The following is a 16,657-nucleotide window of genomic DNA, read 5'->3' on the forward strand; positions in this document are numbered from 1 at the left end:
GGTCTCGTCGACGCTGGTGTCGACGTCGATGGCTTCGTCGATGGCTTCGTCGACGTGGAAACTATCGTCGACGGAGGCGTCGTCAACGCTTTTTTGACAGGAATTATAGATGTCACAGACCTACCCGTCGACAACGATGCTGAGGTAGTTGTCGACAAGGTAGTGAAGGCCGATGCTGTTGACGTAGAGATGGTTACTGTCGACACTGTCACAGGCATGGCAGAAGACACCAGCACAGGCTTCTTGAAGGTGGCTTCCTGAAGAGAAGTCTTTACTGCCATGGTTTTTGGACGACCCTCTGAAGACTTTGGCGTCTGCTTTTGAGGTGGCATATCAGACAGACCTCGAGATGTCTGTCTTGGCCTTTTGGCAGAGGAGTGTGAGCTCCTCAAGGAACACTCGCTCTCACCTGAAGAGACTGTTTGATCCTTGTCCTTTAGTCTCTGAAGCCACAGAAGCAGGCTTCCTTCTCTATCTTTTAAAGTCTTGACAGAGAAAGTGCGGCAGATCTTACAATCCTTGGCAGAATGTTCAGGGTAGAGGCAGTAGAGGCAGTCCTCATGTTTGTCATCTACATGCAGCCTCAACTTACTACACGAGGCACAGGGTCTAAAGAGCCCTTTTTTAGGAGTGGTAGCCATAGTTTCTCTAGCCCTCCTCCACAAGAGTAATATTTGAAGAGAAAAATATGGAATAAATCCAGAAATACCAGAAAGCTGAGCAGGGCTCAGTGGAGACTCCCTTAGCACGACGTGCGGTAGAAAATCTGAGGGACTAGGGCTCCTTCCAGGAAGGTTCTAGAGGGTGGTAGTAGCTGATTGGCTCCTGGCCAAAGTTTGGTCCTTTTTACAAAAGGACTTGGAGAGGTTACTAATGTGAGACCTCTGGCCTATTAGTATGTATATGTCTATATGACATTACTGTTATTATGTACGGGGGGACTCCCACCCCGACGACGGGGAATGATTCAGGCATGTGAATCTATGAAAGATACCCATAATACTGGATAATCTAGCCTACCATTCACCACTGTGAAATAAAAAGCCCTTATATCTCTACAAACCAGTGATTTAAATCTGGGCGTCATGTTCAAGGTGTGTCTGTCACGGTATTGCAGAGGTCACACATTTGCCTTGTCATGGCCCTAAAACAAAAATTAGGACAGAGCCTCAAACATCTCCACGTTATCTCGTGGCACCTTTGTGTTTATAACACACACTGGTGAAGGCGTCCATGGGTGTGTCACTGTAAATATGCAGTGAGCCACCTTCATACCATTTACGGGGAAAAACAAGCGCTCGCGTAAACTTTTCTCTTTTAACCCCGTCCTTTTCAGACTGGGTGCCCCGACTTCCTGCTGTGGTAAAAGGTTCCTTATCTTCTTTATGGGGCCATCTGGACCCATAAAGAAGATAAGGAACCTTTTACTTCAGCAGTAAGTCAAGGAGCCCAGTCTGAAAAGGACGGGGCTAAAAGAGGAAGAAGAACGTCACTGGGACCTCTTCTTCATTGGCTGGCCACCGTTTAGGAGGCCAGCCAATGGAGAAGTGGGGCGGGGCTTAACCTGGCTAGAGAAACTCACTCTATCCCATTAAGTCTCGCCAGCTCGACTGCGCATATGCGCAGTCTTTCGCAGGCGGAGACCTAAAAAGACTAGGGTTAGGCTAAGTAATAAAATTAATTTTAAAGGAAATACATATATTTGAATATTAACAAATTAAATACATATAATTGAAATAGTAATTGATTAATAAATATATTCAGAGAACAATAGTAAGTAATGTAAGATAGTTAGAGAAAATATTTAATTAGCGAAAGAGAAGGGGGGTTCAATTATAATTATGAATAAATCATTTAGTATAAAAAAGATTGATGAGAAAATAAGGGTGTAGTGGAGGTCGATGGGTGAGAAAATACTTATGAGTGTACCTGACTGACACAATTGAAGGCAATATGGTGAAGGTGATTTATTAAAAGGGTGATGTAATGATGGTTGATAATGTAACAAGCAGTCAGTGCCACTGAAAAGGAATCGCCTTGGGATACAAGTCTGTAGAGTTGTTTTCAAAAAGCGATGGTCTTGTCACTTGGAAATCTGAAGCATTACCAAAAGAAATATTCTTTCTATTGTTTTTTTCTGTTAGCATGCAGTGGGAAAATCCTAAACCTTCCTTTTGTACAAAATATTACTGTACATCATACCATCATCCCGCCTGCTTATTTAGTTCACTTCTTCGGAAGAACAACTTTGTACTTCTTGTGGTTGCTTAGCTACTTTTCACACTTGATATCTGTCATCACATGAGCTGTCATCCCTGTCCCCTCTTTTAGGCCACACGTAGTACTTAAGTCCTTGTTGTCCTTTGAAGTCTTATTTTCAAGACGGAAAATTGAGCTCATCAGATATTTCCCAATGCGTCTCTGGTTGAGCTTATTGTAAAACGACTGCTGGTTGAGCCGGTAGAAGTACAGGAAATCCACCACCATCATAAAGAAGATGAGCAGGCCATAAAATCCGACCCCAAGAATTGGCAGAGGACTCCTTAAAAAGAAGAGAAACATTGATTTATGTTGTGCAACCATTTGAGAATGTACACGTCCCTTTGGCTGAGCCATTATGCTAAACAATCTTGTGGTGTAGTGTCTAAAAGCTCAGAATCAGTGGTTAGTACACACAAACCTAAACTAGGAACTGAATAACAGTCATTCCAAACTAGGTTCCCTTTTAAATCCAAACACAAATTGAAGAAAAGCATTTCAATTTTATGAGGTACGCTAAAATATTCTATAATATACACCCATGCGAGTGGAATCAAAGGCAGCATAATTTAAATGGAGAGATAAACTTCTCACTTTGCCTTCCCGTATTGTCTCGTGCTCCTTGATTTAACTTTACCTCATTATCCTTCCTTCTCTTTAAGTCTCATACTCTTTCCTTTCCCTTGTGTCTCATGTGTCTTCCGTTTCCCTATTTGTTGCATGCTCAATCTTTCCTTATTTCTCACACTTCTTTCTCATCTTTTTGTTTGATGCTTCCTCTCACTCCACCTTTTGTCTTCCAGTTCTTCCATTGTTCTTTCTGTCAGGCTCTTTCCTCTCAATTTCATACATTATGCCTCTTTTTGTGGCTCCCTTCTTCTCTTTTGTGCTTCTTTCTTCTCTCTTACGGCCTCACGTACAAAGGAATTAAGCATTGTCAAACCCTCCGATTCAGTAAGTGAGAGCATTTATGAATGCTAAAACCCTTTTGTACATGTGCTAAACTCATTTTGCAATTTGGAAAAGAATTCCAAATCACTAAATAGGTTTAGAAATGGTTTCAGAATCTCCATTAAGAAGGGACGTGTTTTAGACGTCCCTTCCGAATAGCAATTCTGACAGTCGTGTATCAGTACTTTGTGACCACAACAATGGCAAAGCATTGAAAAGATACAGACTCACAAGTTGTAAACCAATTCCCTTTAAACCCTCTTTCCTTTTTTAATCTTTAAAAAGGTTTCAGTAAGAGTAGGCAGTGCTCCACAAGTTTCCCCAGGACCACTGCCAACTCTTTGTGAAACTTTTCAAACAATCAAAACTTTTTCTTGTCAACTCAGTCCTGTTTCCTTTAAGGAAAGCCAGGTTGGAATTAAAAAAAATGTCTTTATTAAAATGCGATCACAGACATAGTGGCATGCTGTCCCTGGCAGGCCATCATCTCCGTGTTTGTGGTCTGCCTAATGAATATTAATTAGGCAGGTCATTCTGTGACCCTCTCGATTCAGCATTGTGTGTACCTACCTATCTGCACAAAGGTTGGTTTGCAAAAGACAATTACATGTGCTAAAATTTGGTGCACAATTTGAGACCACTTTTGAAAAAGGAATAACAGTAAATGAGGCCCCGATGTTTATTTCCTTCCTCTTTTTTGATGCATGACGTGAGCAGATTCTGCTTTATCACCGTGTAAAATATTAAGCAGTAGGGGCTAGCACAGGTAAGAGCGGTGAGGCTGGGGCGGGGCAGGATGGGTGCCGGGTAAGTTGACATACGACGGAAGAAGTAAAATTAAATAAACATGTATTGGCATAGCATTGGCATAGCCAATAGGTCTCGCCTTTGGGACCTTATAAGTGTTTAGCCATGCAACACTTGATGTTTTTGCACCAAGGATATTGTACTGGATAACTAAACACTTATAAGGTCTCAAAGGCGAGACCTATTGGCTATGCCAATGCTTTTTTTTTTCTTTAAAGGACAAGCAGTGCAATCAGGCTCCGGCTGCCACTTAGAGGTGTAGAGAGAGAGAGGTGTCTAGAGAGAGAGAGAGGTGTGTATAGAGAGAGAGAGAGAGAGAGAGAGAGGGGGTGTGTAGAGAGAGAGAGAGAGAGAGGTGTGTAGAGCGAGAGGGAGAGGTATGTAGAGAGAGGTGGGTGGAGAGAGGTGTGTAGAGAGAGGTAGGTAGAGAGAGGTGGGTAGAGAGAGGTGTGTAGAGAGAGGGGTAGAGAGAAGTATAGAGAGAGGTGTAGAGAGAGGGTTAGAGAGAGAAGTGTAGAGAGGTAGAGAGAGGTGTAGAGAGAGGTGTGTAGAGAGAGGTGGGTATAGAGAGGTGGGTAGAGAGAGGTGGGTAGAGAGAGCTGTGTAGAGAGAGGTGTGTAGAGAGAGGGGTAGATAGAGGTGTAGAGAGAGGGGTAGAGAGATAGGTGTAGAGGTGTACAGAGGTTTATTGGTAGAGAGAGGTAGAGAGACATAGCTAGAGGTAGAGAGAGGTAGAGAGGTGTACAGAGCTAGAGAGGTGTACAGAGCTAGAGAGGTGCAGAGAGGTAGAGAGAGGCAGAGAGGTAGAGAGAGGTAGAGGAGAGAGGTAGACGGAGAGGTAGAGAGGTAGTGGTAGAGAGGTAGAGGTAGAGAGAGGTAGAGAGAGAGAGGGAGAGAGGTAAAGAGAGGGAGGGAGGTAGAGAGATAGAGAGGTAGAGAGAGGGATGTAGAGAGGTAGAGAGAGGAAGAAAAAGGTAGAGAGAGGTAGAAAGGTAGAGAGAGGTAGAGAGAGGTAGAGAGGTAGAGTTAGAGAGAGAGTGAGAGAGAAAAGTAGAGAGGTAGAGAGAAAGGTAGAGAGGTAGAGAGAGAGGGAGAGGTAGAGAGAGGTAGAGAGAGAGGTAGAAAGGTAGACAGAGGTAGAGAGGTAGAAAGAGGCAGAGAGAGAGGTAGAGAGGTTGGGGTGGAGAGGTAGAGCGGGAGAGGTAGAGAGGGAGAGGTAGAGAGTTAGAGACAGGGAGGTAGAGGGAGGTAGAGAGAGAGAGGTAGAGGGCGGTAGAGAGGTAGAAAGAGGTAGATAGAGGTAGAGAGAGAGAGAGGTAGAGAGAGAGGTAGAGAGAAAGGTAGAAAGGTAGAGGTAGAGAGAGGTAGAGAGAGAGGTAGAGATAGAGAGAGGTAAAGAGGTAGAGAGAGGTAGAGACAGGTAGAGGGGTAGAGAGAGAGGTAGAGAGAGGTAGAGGTAGAGAGGTAGAGAGAGAGGTAGAGGTAGAGAGGTAGAGGTAGAGAGGTAGAGGTAGAGAAAGGTAAAGAGGTAGAGAGAGCTAGAGAGAGGTAGAGACAGGTAGAGGGGTAGAGAGAGAGAGGTAGAGAGAGAGAGGTAGCGAGGTAGTGAGGTAGAGAGGGGTAGAGAGAGAGGTAGAGAGGTAGAGGTAGAGAGAGCTAGAGAGGTAGAAAGGTGGATAGAGGTAGAGGGAGGTAGAGAGTGGTAGAGAGGTATAGAGAGGTGTAGAGAGGTAGAAAAAGGTAGAAAGGTAGAGAGGCAGAGAGAGGTAGAGAGGTAGAGGTAGAGAGGGAGAGGTAGAGAGGGAGAGGTAGAGAGAGGGAGGTAGAGGGAGGTAGAGAGGTAGAAAGAGGTAGAGAGAGAGGTACAGTAAGGTAGATAGAAAGGTAGAGAGGTAGAGAGAGAGGTAGAGGTAGAGAGAGGTAGAGAGAGAGGTAGAGAAAGAGGTAGAGTGGTAGAGGTAGAGGTTGAAAGGTAGAGGTAGAGAGAGGTAGAAAGAGGTAGAGAGAGAGAGAGGTAGAAAGGTAGAGAGAGGTGTAGAGAGGTGTAGAGAGGTAGAGAGAGGTAAAATGGTAGAGAGAGGCAGAGAGAGAGGTAGAGAGGTAGGGTTAGAGAGGGAGAGGGATAGGTAGAGAGGTAGAGAGAGGGAGGTAGAGAGGGAGGTAGAGAGAGGTAGAGGTAGAGAGAGAGTGAGAGAGAAAAGTAGAGAGGTAGAGAGAAAGGTAGAGAGAGAGGTAGAGAGAGGGGTAGAGAGGTAAAGGGAGAGGGAGAGGGAGAGGTTGAGAGGTAGAGAGAAAGGTAGAGAGAGGTAGAAAGAGGTAGAGAGAGAGGTAGAAAGGTAGAGAGAGGTAGAGAGAGAGAGGCAGATAAAGGTAGAGAGGTATAGAGAGGTGTAGAGAGGTAGAGATAGGTAGAGAGGTAGAAAGAGGCAGAGAGAGAGGTAAGAGGTAGGGGTGGAGAGGTAGAGAGGGAGAGGTAGAGAGGGAGAGGTAGGGAGATAGAGGTAGAGAGGTAGAGAGAGGGAGGTAGAGGGAGGTAGAGAGAGGTAGAGAGAGGTAGAGAGAGAGAGGTAGAGGGCGGTAGAGAGGTAGAAAGAGGTAGAGAGAGGTAGAGGTAGAGAGAGAGGGATAGAGAGGTAGAGGGAGAGGTAGAAAGAGGTAGAGATAAAGGTAGAGAGAGAGGTAGAGAGAGAGAGGTAGCGAGGTAGAGAGGTAGATGTAGAGGTAGAGGGGGAGAGGTAGAAAGGGAGTGGTAGAGGTAGAGAGAGGGAGGTAGAAAGAGGTAGAGTGAGGTAGAGGGAGGTAGAGAGGTAGAATGAGGAATAGAGAGGTAGAGAGAGGTAGAGAGAGAGGTAGAATGAGGCAGAGAGGTAGAGAGAAAGGGAGAGAGGTAGAGAGGGAGGTAGAGGTAGAGAGAGAGGTAGAAAAAGAGGTAGAGAGGTAGAGAGAGGTAGAAAGAGGTAGAGAGAGAGAGCTAGAAAGGTCGAGAGAGGTATAGAGAGAGGTAAAGGTAGAGAAGTATAGAGAGGTATAGAGAGGTAGAGAGGTGTAGAGAGGTAGAAAGGTAGAGAGAGGCAGAGAGAGGTAGAGAGGTAGGGTTAGAGAGGGAGAGGTAGAGAGGGATAGGTAGAGAGGTAGAGAGAGAGAGAGGTAGAGAGAGAGAGGTAGAGAGAGAGGTAGAGCAAGGTAGAGAGGTAGAGAGAGAGGTAGAGGTAGAGAGAGGTAGAGAGAGAGGTAGAGAAAGAGAGGTAGAGAGGTAGAGGTAGAGGTAGAAGTAGAGAGAGGTAGAGACAGAGGCTGAGAGGTAGAGGTAGAAAGGTAGAGGTAGAGAGAGCTAGAGAGAGCTAGAGAGAGGTAGAGGGAGAGAGGTAGAGGGAGAGAGAGAGGGAGAGGGAGAGAGGTAGAGGGAGAGAGGTAGAGAAGAACAATAGTTACTTACCTGTAATCTGTGGTTCTCCAGTATTGGTGTCTTTCATAGATTCACATGCCTGAATCATTCCCCGTCGTCGGAGTAGGAGTCCCACGGTACATAAAAAAGCAGTAATATGCCATTTGTACATAGCAAATAACAGTTATACTAAACCAGGAAGTAAAGTAGCCCTAGCTACCATGGAAAAAACTTCCACATTAGTGACTATCCAAGTCATTATGTTCAGACCAAACTGCAGCCAATCAGGCCACAGCTCCCACCAGAATACTCTCCCCAGAGACCCAGGCTGTCAGATTTTGTAGCACCGGAGTGTACCTGAGTATATATATATATAAATATCTAACAGTCTGGGTGAGACTCTGAGGGGAGGTGGGTGGGTGCATGTGAATCTATGAAAGACACCAATACTGGAGAACCACAGATTACAGGTAAGTAACTATTGTTCTTCTCCAGTATTAGGGGTGTCTTTCATAGATTCACATGCCTGAATCCGAGTAGTTAGCAGTAATACAATATATAGCTCTTAGACGCTAAGGTGACAGTTTTCATGTATGAACATAAGTAATGCAATAACATATTAAAGCGTCAAAAGAGCAAGAGGAGGTGGGAGAGATCATTAGAGGCTCACCTTATTGAAAAAGATTACGCAGGACTGCTCTCCCCACTGAGGCATCGGTATCACTTGAAGAATCCAGACAGTAATGCCTCGTGAATGTGTGCCTGCTGGACCATGTTGCAGCTCTGCAGATCTGCAGGAGAGGCACACCAGCAAACAAAGCCGTTGAAGAGGAGACTGCTCTCGTAGAATGCGCTCTAGGTAAGGTCTGTAAGGGTTTACCTGCTTGTTGATGGCAGAGCCCTATCGTGGATGAGACCCACCTGGCGATAGTCTGTTTAGTCACTGCACAGCCTTGTCTCGGTCTGCCATGCGCTACAAATAGCTGATCCGTCTTTCTGATGGCAGCTGTCCTTGAAAGATAAAACTTAAGGCATCTTTTAATGTCTAATGTGTGTAAAGTCCGCTCAGCTGGTGACTGCGGACTCGGAAAGAATGTCTTAAGTATCACTGGCTCATTTAAATGAAAATCAGATGGCACCTTGGGCATGTACTTTGGGTTGGTGCGTAGTATCACAGAGTCATTTGTGAATTGCAAGAAAGGTGGCTTAGACGTGAACGCTTGCATGTCACTCACCCTTCTGGCAGATGTTAACGCCAGCAGTAATGCAACCTTCCAAGTGATGAACTTGAGATCAACTTTATGGATTGGCTCAAAGGGATGGCGCATGAGCTGAGCTAGTACTATATTCAAGTGCCAGGATGGGGGTGGCCGACGTATTGGAGGAAACATACGAAATAAACCTCTAAAGAATTGTTGAATTATTCTTGAGGAATATAGAGAATTCGTACCATCCTGACGGTATCGGGATATAGCCGCTAAAAACACTTTAAGTGTTGAGTGCGCCAAACCTGATTTAGCCAACTGTAGAAAGAAAGGTAAGATCTTTTCCGGTTCCGCATTCATGGGATGTAAATTCATAGTTTGGCACCAAACACAAAAGCGCTTCCATTTAAGTTTATAAGCTTTGTTCGTTGAAGGTGCTCTAGCATTGGCTAGGACTTCTTGACAGTCATGCGAAATATTCAAGTGTGCAAACTCATGGTGTTGAGGAGCCAAGCCGATAATTTCAGAGAATGAGGGTCCGGATGATACACCCTGCCTTCTTGAATTGTCAGAAGATTTGGAATTTGAGGCAGTTGGACCGGTTCGCGTTCTGATAGAAGAAGAAGCTGTGTGAACCAATATTGTCGTGGCCACCGTGGAGCGATCAGAATTATTCGACACGGTTGTCTCCTCATTTTCTTGATGACTTTTGGAATTAATGGAATTGGCGGGAAGGCGTAGGCAAAGATCCGCTCCCAATTCATTGACAGAGCATCCCCGCAAGATTCTTTGTGGGGAATCCAGCTCGCAAAGTGGGTACATTTCTTGTTCTGATATGTTGCGAAAAGATCCAGATCGGGGAGACCCCATCTCTGGAAGATCCGATCCAGCGCTGGCTGATGCAGTTCCCACTCGTGAGTGCTGCTCTTGGACCTGCTCAGGGAATCTGCCAGCACATTGGCTACTCCTGGAACATGCACTGCTGACAAGTTGATGTCGTGAGTCAGAGCCCAATTCCAGATCTCTTGAGCCTGCTGGGACAACCGGGCTGATCTTGTGCCCCCCTGCTTGTTCAGGTAATGCATGCTCGTTGTGTTGTCTGTTCGAATCAACACTGTCGAGCCTTCCAGTATCGCCTGAAAAGATTTCATGGCGAGGTAAATGGCCCGTAATTCCAATAGATTGATGTGCCATTTCTTTTGTTGTCTGTCCCATTTGCCACTGATCGTCATCCCCTGAAGGTGAGCGCCCCAACCTTCTAGCGAGGCATCCGTGGTTACGATGAATCTGGGGACTTCTGCAAGGAAAGCACACCCCACTTGCAGGTTGTGTTTCTGACTCCACCACAGGATTGCATTCTTCATTCGAGGTGTTAAGGTGATGACATCCTCGAAGGAACCAGATACCTGCACCCATTGGCGACTGAGTTCCTCTTGTAAGGGTCTCATCCTCAGACGGCAATTTGGAGTGAGAGGGATGCACGATGAGATCATCCCTAGGAAAGATTTGAATTTGCGAACAGAAATGCACTCTTTTCTGAGGAGTGTAGTCGCCATTTTTTGGATCTTCTCCTGTCTTTCGCTTGAAATGAAGACCTGAGCGAGCTTGGAATCCAGCGTTGCTCCTAGGAAAGACTTCCTTTGTGATGGTATCAGATCTGATTTCTCGAAGTTCACGGAGAAACCCAGGCTTTGAAGCAGGCAAAGGCATTTCTGGACATGTCGGCGTAGGAATTGGCCTTGATAAGGCAATCGTCCAGATATGGGTATATCTGAATACCCTGTAATCGTAAGTGGGCCGCTACAGGTGCCAACATCTTTGTGAATACCCTTGGGGCTGAACGTAGTCCAAAGGGAAGCACCTTGAATTGGAAATCCCTGCCAGCCACTCTGAACCTTAGGAACTTCCTGTGTCTGGGGAAGATGGGTACATGGAAGTAAGCATCCTGAAGGTCGAGTGTTGCCAAGTGGTCCCCTTCTGCCAAAAACTGGAGGATCTCTTGGAGTGTTAACATTCTGAACGTTAATTTTTTGATGTATTTGTTGAGGGCATGCAAATCGAGGATGGGGCGCCATTCCCCCGATTTTTTGCGTATCAAGAAAAAACGAGAGTAAAAACCTTTTCCTCTCTGATGTTGAGGTACTCTCTCGATTGCCCCTTTTCGAATCATTGTATTGATTTGGATGAACAGCTCTTTGAGATGTGCTGGGGGCGGTCCTTTTGGGGGTGAATTTGGAGGGTTTTTTACAAATTCTAATATGTGGCCCTTGGAAACCACATCCAGCACCCATTTGTCGGTGGTAATGTTTGACCATTTTGAGCAATGTAGGGATATTCTTCCTACAATTCGTTTCTGGCTGGGACAAAGTGGTGGCAGGAAGCGATTCTCACTTTTTGGTAGCGTTGTCTCTACCCCGATATGTTGTTTTCCCTCGGGGCTGTGAATAATTATTTCGTCTCTGGCCATAAGGTTGTTGCTTATATGGCTGGTACCTCTGGGTATTTTGGTTGTTCGTATATGAACGCTGTTGGTAATATCCTCCTCTATTTGTGAAGTTTCCTCTTCCTCTAGCACCACGAAAGGAAGACTTCCGATACTGCAGGGTACCCAATGATCGTGCAGTTTCGGTATCTTTCTTGATGGCCTGCAAAGCCTCATCCACATGCGAGCCGAATAGGTACTCGCCATCATAAGCCATGTTTAATACCTTGGCTTGCACCTCCTGCCTAAAGGATGTAGATTTCAACCATCCCTCTCTTCTAAGGACAGCAGCTCCTGCCAACTGTCTGAATCCTGTAGCTGCTACGTCCACTGCAGCATCAATGATCTCCGACGAATCACATTCCCCTTCCTGCAGAATTTTTATGGCTTCGGTCCGGTCTGGTTCAGGCAGTTTCTGAATGTATGGCGATATGTCTGACCACATTTCTCTATCATACCTGCCGAGAATTGCCAGCGAATTAGCAGCCCTAACTGTGGTCGCTGCAATAGTCGATACCTTTTTTCCAATGGTATCGAGTCGTCTCCCGTCTCTGTCCGTAGGAGTGGAGATCTGAGATGACGGATTCTTTGCTCTCTTTTGAGCTGCTTGCGAAATGACTGACTCCGTTTTGGCCTGGCCTAGCAGGCAAGCAGGTGAAGAAGCTGGGGCCCTGTACTTCTTATCCACTTGCGGTAAAACCGCAGGTAAAGAATTTGGCGTGGCCATGATCTTTAGACCTTCTTTCCAAATAAAGTCTATAATAGGAATAGACCAACTTTGCCTCTGAGACAAACTCTTAAAGTCGTACAGGAAACAATCGTCCTGTTTAGTCTCCATGGTAATGAGAAATCTCTTAGTTGCTTTGTCCATAATCCTATGGAAATTCGCAATATCCACCGGTGGTGACTCAGCCTTTGGTTGTTCATCCGGAGAAGGTGTGTCAGCTTGATAATCTTCATACTCCGACGAGTCCGTTTTATCTAATTCACCTTCTTCCTGAGCCTCCTCATCAGTATTCTCATCCTCCGTTTGGTTGTTGATCACCGGTATTGATGGGGTATGCTCCGTTTCTTCTGCCATAGCAGGCAGTGGATTCGGGGTCACTCGAGGCTGTGGAGAAGAGACTTGTGATTCGCCAGACTCTGAAGGCGGAAAACGGCGATAGTAATCGCTCAACATGTACTGTAAATTTTGGAAAAGTTCCATAGGCATCTGCATCCCTGGTGTTGGTGCAGTGTCCAACCTGGGCGGTTGTGTCACTTGCTCCTCTTCTTCCTGATCTTTTACTAGTATAAGCAAGTCAGATGGACTCTTGGCTGCCTGGAATAATTCGTCACCAGAGTCCTCCTCCTCAGAATCCAAGAGCCTGTCTGGCATCGTTAGTGGCGACATAGATGCAGACTGGGATGGACGCTTTTGCAATAGAGCCGCAGTGGTGGCTGGAGATGGCAGCGGTATCACATTGCTTTTTGCTGACCAGACTTGGATATCTGTGCAAGATGACAGCTTTGGTGTTTCTGGATTCTCTTGAGCCTCTGGAAAGTCTGTGTCTTGCGGCTTAGACTTCGTTGTCAGCGATGTACTCTTCGACGATAATTGCTCCGTCGACGACTGTGGCAGTTTAGACTTCGTCGACACGCTGGATTTCGTCGTCGACGACGGAACCGTCGACGGGACCATTTTCTTCGTCGACGGGGCCGTCGACGGAACTATCTTCTTCGTGGACGAGACCGTCGACGACGACTTCGTCGACGGGGTCGTCGACGGGGTCTTCCTCGTCGACGTTGGGATCGTCGACGGCTGCTTCGTCGACGGTGTCGTCGTCGACGGTAAGGTCTTCTTCGTCGACGGTAAGGCTGTCGTCGACGGCAAGCTTCTTGTCGACGGAGGCTCGTCGACGGGTGGTGTAACTTTCTTCGTCAACGAGATGGGACGAATCTGGACATGAACAAAAGTTGGAGAGGACGCTGAGGACATCACCAAAGAGGGTTTTGGTGAGGAAAAGGTCATAGTAGAAGTCACTGCAGTGGCTGTCTGACAGGAAACCGGCAGAGAAGTCGCTGCCTTGGTTACAGGCCTCTGAGGTGACAATAAAGACACCGTCTTGTTTGATTCAGGTGGCCTCACAGATTTCTCAGAGGATTGCTTTGTTTTTGAGGTAGAAGGCTCAACAGCATCCTGAGTGAGCTGGGCCTGCCTCGCCACCTTAGCCTTAGGAGAAGTCACCTTACCCTCAGCTATCCTTTTTCTAGATCCCATAGAAGACACTGAGGCCAAACTTCCTACCTCTGAGAGGGGGACATCCTTGTCTTTAATCTGCTGAATCCATAGCAGCAAGCGACCCTCTCTGTCCCTGAGGGTCTTTGAAGGAAAGGTGCGACAAATCTTGCACTCCTTAGCTTGATGATCAGGGTACAAGCAGTAGATTCAGAGAGTATGCGGATCCTCCTTGAACAGCCGTGCCTTTCCGCAGGATTCACAGGCCCTGAACAGGGACTTTGATTTAGACATGTTTGAAAGTGATAACTGTCAAAAGTAGAGCAAAAAACTGAGCAGAGCTCAGAGAGACTCCCTATCACACGACGTGCGGTAAAAAAAATCTGACAGCCTGGGTCTCTGGGGAGAGTATTCTGGTGGGAGCTGTGGCCTGATTGGCTGCAGTTTGGTCTAAACATAATGACTTGGATAGTCACTAATGTGGAAGTTTTTTCCATGGTAGCTAGGGCTACTTTACTTCCTGGTTTAGTATAACTGTTATTTGCTATGTACAAATGGCATATTACTGCTTTTTTATGTACCGTGGGACTCCTACTCCGACGACGGGGAATGATTCAGGCATGTGAATCTATGAAAGACACCCCTAATACTGGAGAAGAACAAGTTACTTACCTTCGGTAACACCTTCGGTAACGCTTTTTCTGGTAGATACAGTATCTGCCTGTGGATTTCTCACCTTGTGAATATCCCCCTTGCGTCAGCAACGTTCGGAAACTTTTCTTTGTAGCACGCCGGCGTGGATGACGTCATAGGAACGCGGCATCGCGCGCGACTCCGTCTGACGTCACCGACCCCTTATTAGGCCTACGTCGGCGTGATGACATCAGTTCCGCCCTTTTTTCCGTGCCTTCGAGGCACACGGACGGACCAATGACAGGAAATATACATATATACAATGTACACAGTACATACAAACCAAAATAGCACACAGTGCATAGCAAAGGTATCAAAACCTAAATTATATACAAATAGATATACAAATAAAACCAGGTATAGCAGAGTGGACGACGGGGAGGCGGGTGGGTCAGTGAGGAATCCACAGGCAGATACTGTATCTACCAGAAAAAGCGTTACCGAAGGTAAGTAACTTGTTCTTCTGATAGATACATCTGCCTTGTGGATTCCTCACCTTGTGAATAGAGTCCCACAGCAGTCCCCACTCCCGGAGGAGGGAGTCCACTCTGCTACACCAGGAAATCTTGGAGGACAGAACGCGCGAATTGGCCATCCCTCCTCACCTCGGTATCCAAGCAGTAGTGCTTCGCGAAAGTGTGGAGGGAGGCCCAAGTCGCGGCTCTGCAAATATCCTCAACAGGTACACCTCTAGACAATGCAGAAGTAGCAGACCTTGCCCTGGTAGAATGAGCTCTTATACCCTCAGGAGGGTCCTTACCCGCCAGGGAGTAGCAAATCTTGATGCACAGGATTATCCACCTGGAAAGTGTGCGCTTCTGCACCGCTCTGCCCTTCCGACAGCCAGCAAAACCAACAAACAGCTGGTCGTCCATCCGGAAGTCTTTAGTTCTGTCCAGATAAAAAGACACCGCCCTCTTAGGGTCCAGACGGTGCAGTCTCTCTTCCTCCTTAGAAGGGTGAGGGGGAGGATAGAAGGTAGGAAGGGTAATGGACTGTCCTAGATGGAAGGGAGTTACCACCTTAGGCAGAAAAGCAGCCCTGGTCCCAAGAACCATTCGTTCAGCATGAATGGTCAGGAACGGGGGCTTAGAACTAAGAGCTTGAAGCTCACTCACCCTCCTTGCCGAGGTGATTGCTACTAGGAAGACCGTCTTGAAAGACAAAAGCCTCAAGGGACACTTGTGTAAAGGTTCAAAGGGAGAACCCATCAAGAAAGTCAAGACAAGATTCAAATCCCACTGAGGCACGATAAACGGAGAAGGAGGGAACTTATTAGTAAGCCCCTTCAGAAACCTCAAAACCACTGGAGATTTAAAAAGAGACGGCTGATCCGGCAAGCAAAGAAATGCCGATAACGCCGAAAGGTAACCTTTGATTGTAGCAACAGCCAATCCTTGCTGCGCCAAAGAAAGAGCAAACTGTAAAATATCAGATAAATGAGCCCTCAAAGGATCAACACCCTTTTCCCTACACCAAACAACAAATTTAGACCATCTATACGAATAGATGGACTTGGTGGAGTCACGCCTGGCAGAAAGAATGACATCCACCACATCGTGAGGAAGAGAAAAAGAGTTCAGGTTGCCCCGTTCAATCTCCAGGCATGAAGGTGTAATGTCTGGAGGTGGGGGTGTAGAACCTGCCCCTCCATCTGAGAGAGGAGGTCTGCCCTGAGAGGGAGACGGAGCGGCGGGTGAGAGGAGAGGTGGAGAAGGTCTGTGTACCACACCCTTCTTGGCCAATCCGGGGCGACTAATATGACTTGGACCCGGTCCTGGCGAATCTTCCTCAGAACCCGAGGAATCAAGGGTATGGGAGGAAACGCGTAAAGGAGTTGATTTCCCCAACTCAACTGAAACGCGTCCCCCAAAGCTCCTTGCATCGGATACTGGAGACTGCAGAATGACAGGCAGTGAGCATTCTCGTGAGTGGCGAACAGGTCCACCCGAGGAGTTCCCCACATCCGAAAGATGTAACAAACAACCTCTGGATGAAGCCTCCACTCGTGGTCGGCAGAGAACTGCCGACTGAGAACGTCTGCACGAACGTTCAGAACTCCGGCCAGATGATTTGCCATCAGACAAATCTGATGGTCCTGAACCCAGGACCAGAGACGCAGAGCCTCTCTGCAGAGACACTGCGACCCCACTCCTCCCTGTTTGTTGATGTACCACATCGCGGTCGTGTTGTCCGTCAGGACTTGAATCGACTGACCGCGAAGGGAAGGGAGGAAGGCCTTGAGCGCCAAACGTATCGCCCGTAACTCTAGAAGGTTGATATGAAGCAACCTTTCCTCTGGAGACCAAAGACCTTTGACCTCCAGGTCTCCCAGATGAGCACTCCACCCGAGAGTGGATGCATCCATTATCACCGTGGCCACCGATGGAGGAAGTTGAAAAGGCTTTCCTTGCGACAGATTGCCTTCCACGCTCCACCAAGACAGATCCGCTGCAGTTTCTCTGGAGATCCTCACTGACTCCCTGAGATCTTTGTTGTGCTGATACCACTGCCTGCGGAGGCACCACTGGAGTGCCCTCATGTGCCAGCGTGCATGGTTGACCAACAGAATGCAAGAAGCCATCAGACCGAGCAGGCGAAGAACCTTCAGGATTGGAACGACCGCTCCATTGCAGAACAAAAGTATCATTTCCTGT

At 47.0% G+C, this 16,657-nt stretch overlaps 1 protein-coding gene across 3 annotated transcripts in view; it reads right to left on the reverse strand.

Moving 5' to 3' along the window:
• Positions 1-1,783: 1,783 nt before the first annotated feature.
• Positions 1,784-16,657, reverse strand: part of LOC144824140 (protein shisa-like-1a) — a 121,756-nt gene continuing 106,882 nt past the window's right edge. For all 3 annotated transcript variants that reach the window (XM_078683266.1, XM_078683267.1, XM_078683265.1), the window contains exon 4: positions 1,784-2,542. In XM_078683266.1, coding sequence (XP_078539392.1) covers positions 2,272-2,542 — 271 coding nt within the window. In that variant the 3' untranslated portion in view covers positions 1,784-2,271. The remainder of the gene's footprint in view (positions 2,543-16,657) is intronic.

Source organism: Lissotriton helveticus, chromosome 3_1 (assembly GCF_964261635.1).
Source record: "Lissotriton helveticus chromosome 3_1, aLisHel1.1, whole genome shotgun sequence".
NCBI classification, from domain to species: domain Eukaryota; kingdom Metazoa; phylum Chordata; class Amphibia; order Caudata; family Salamandridae; genus Lissotriton; species Lissotriton helveticus.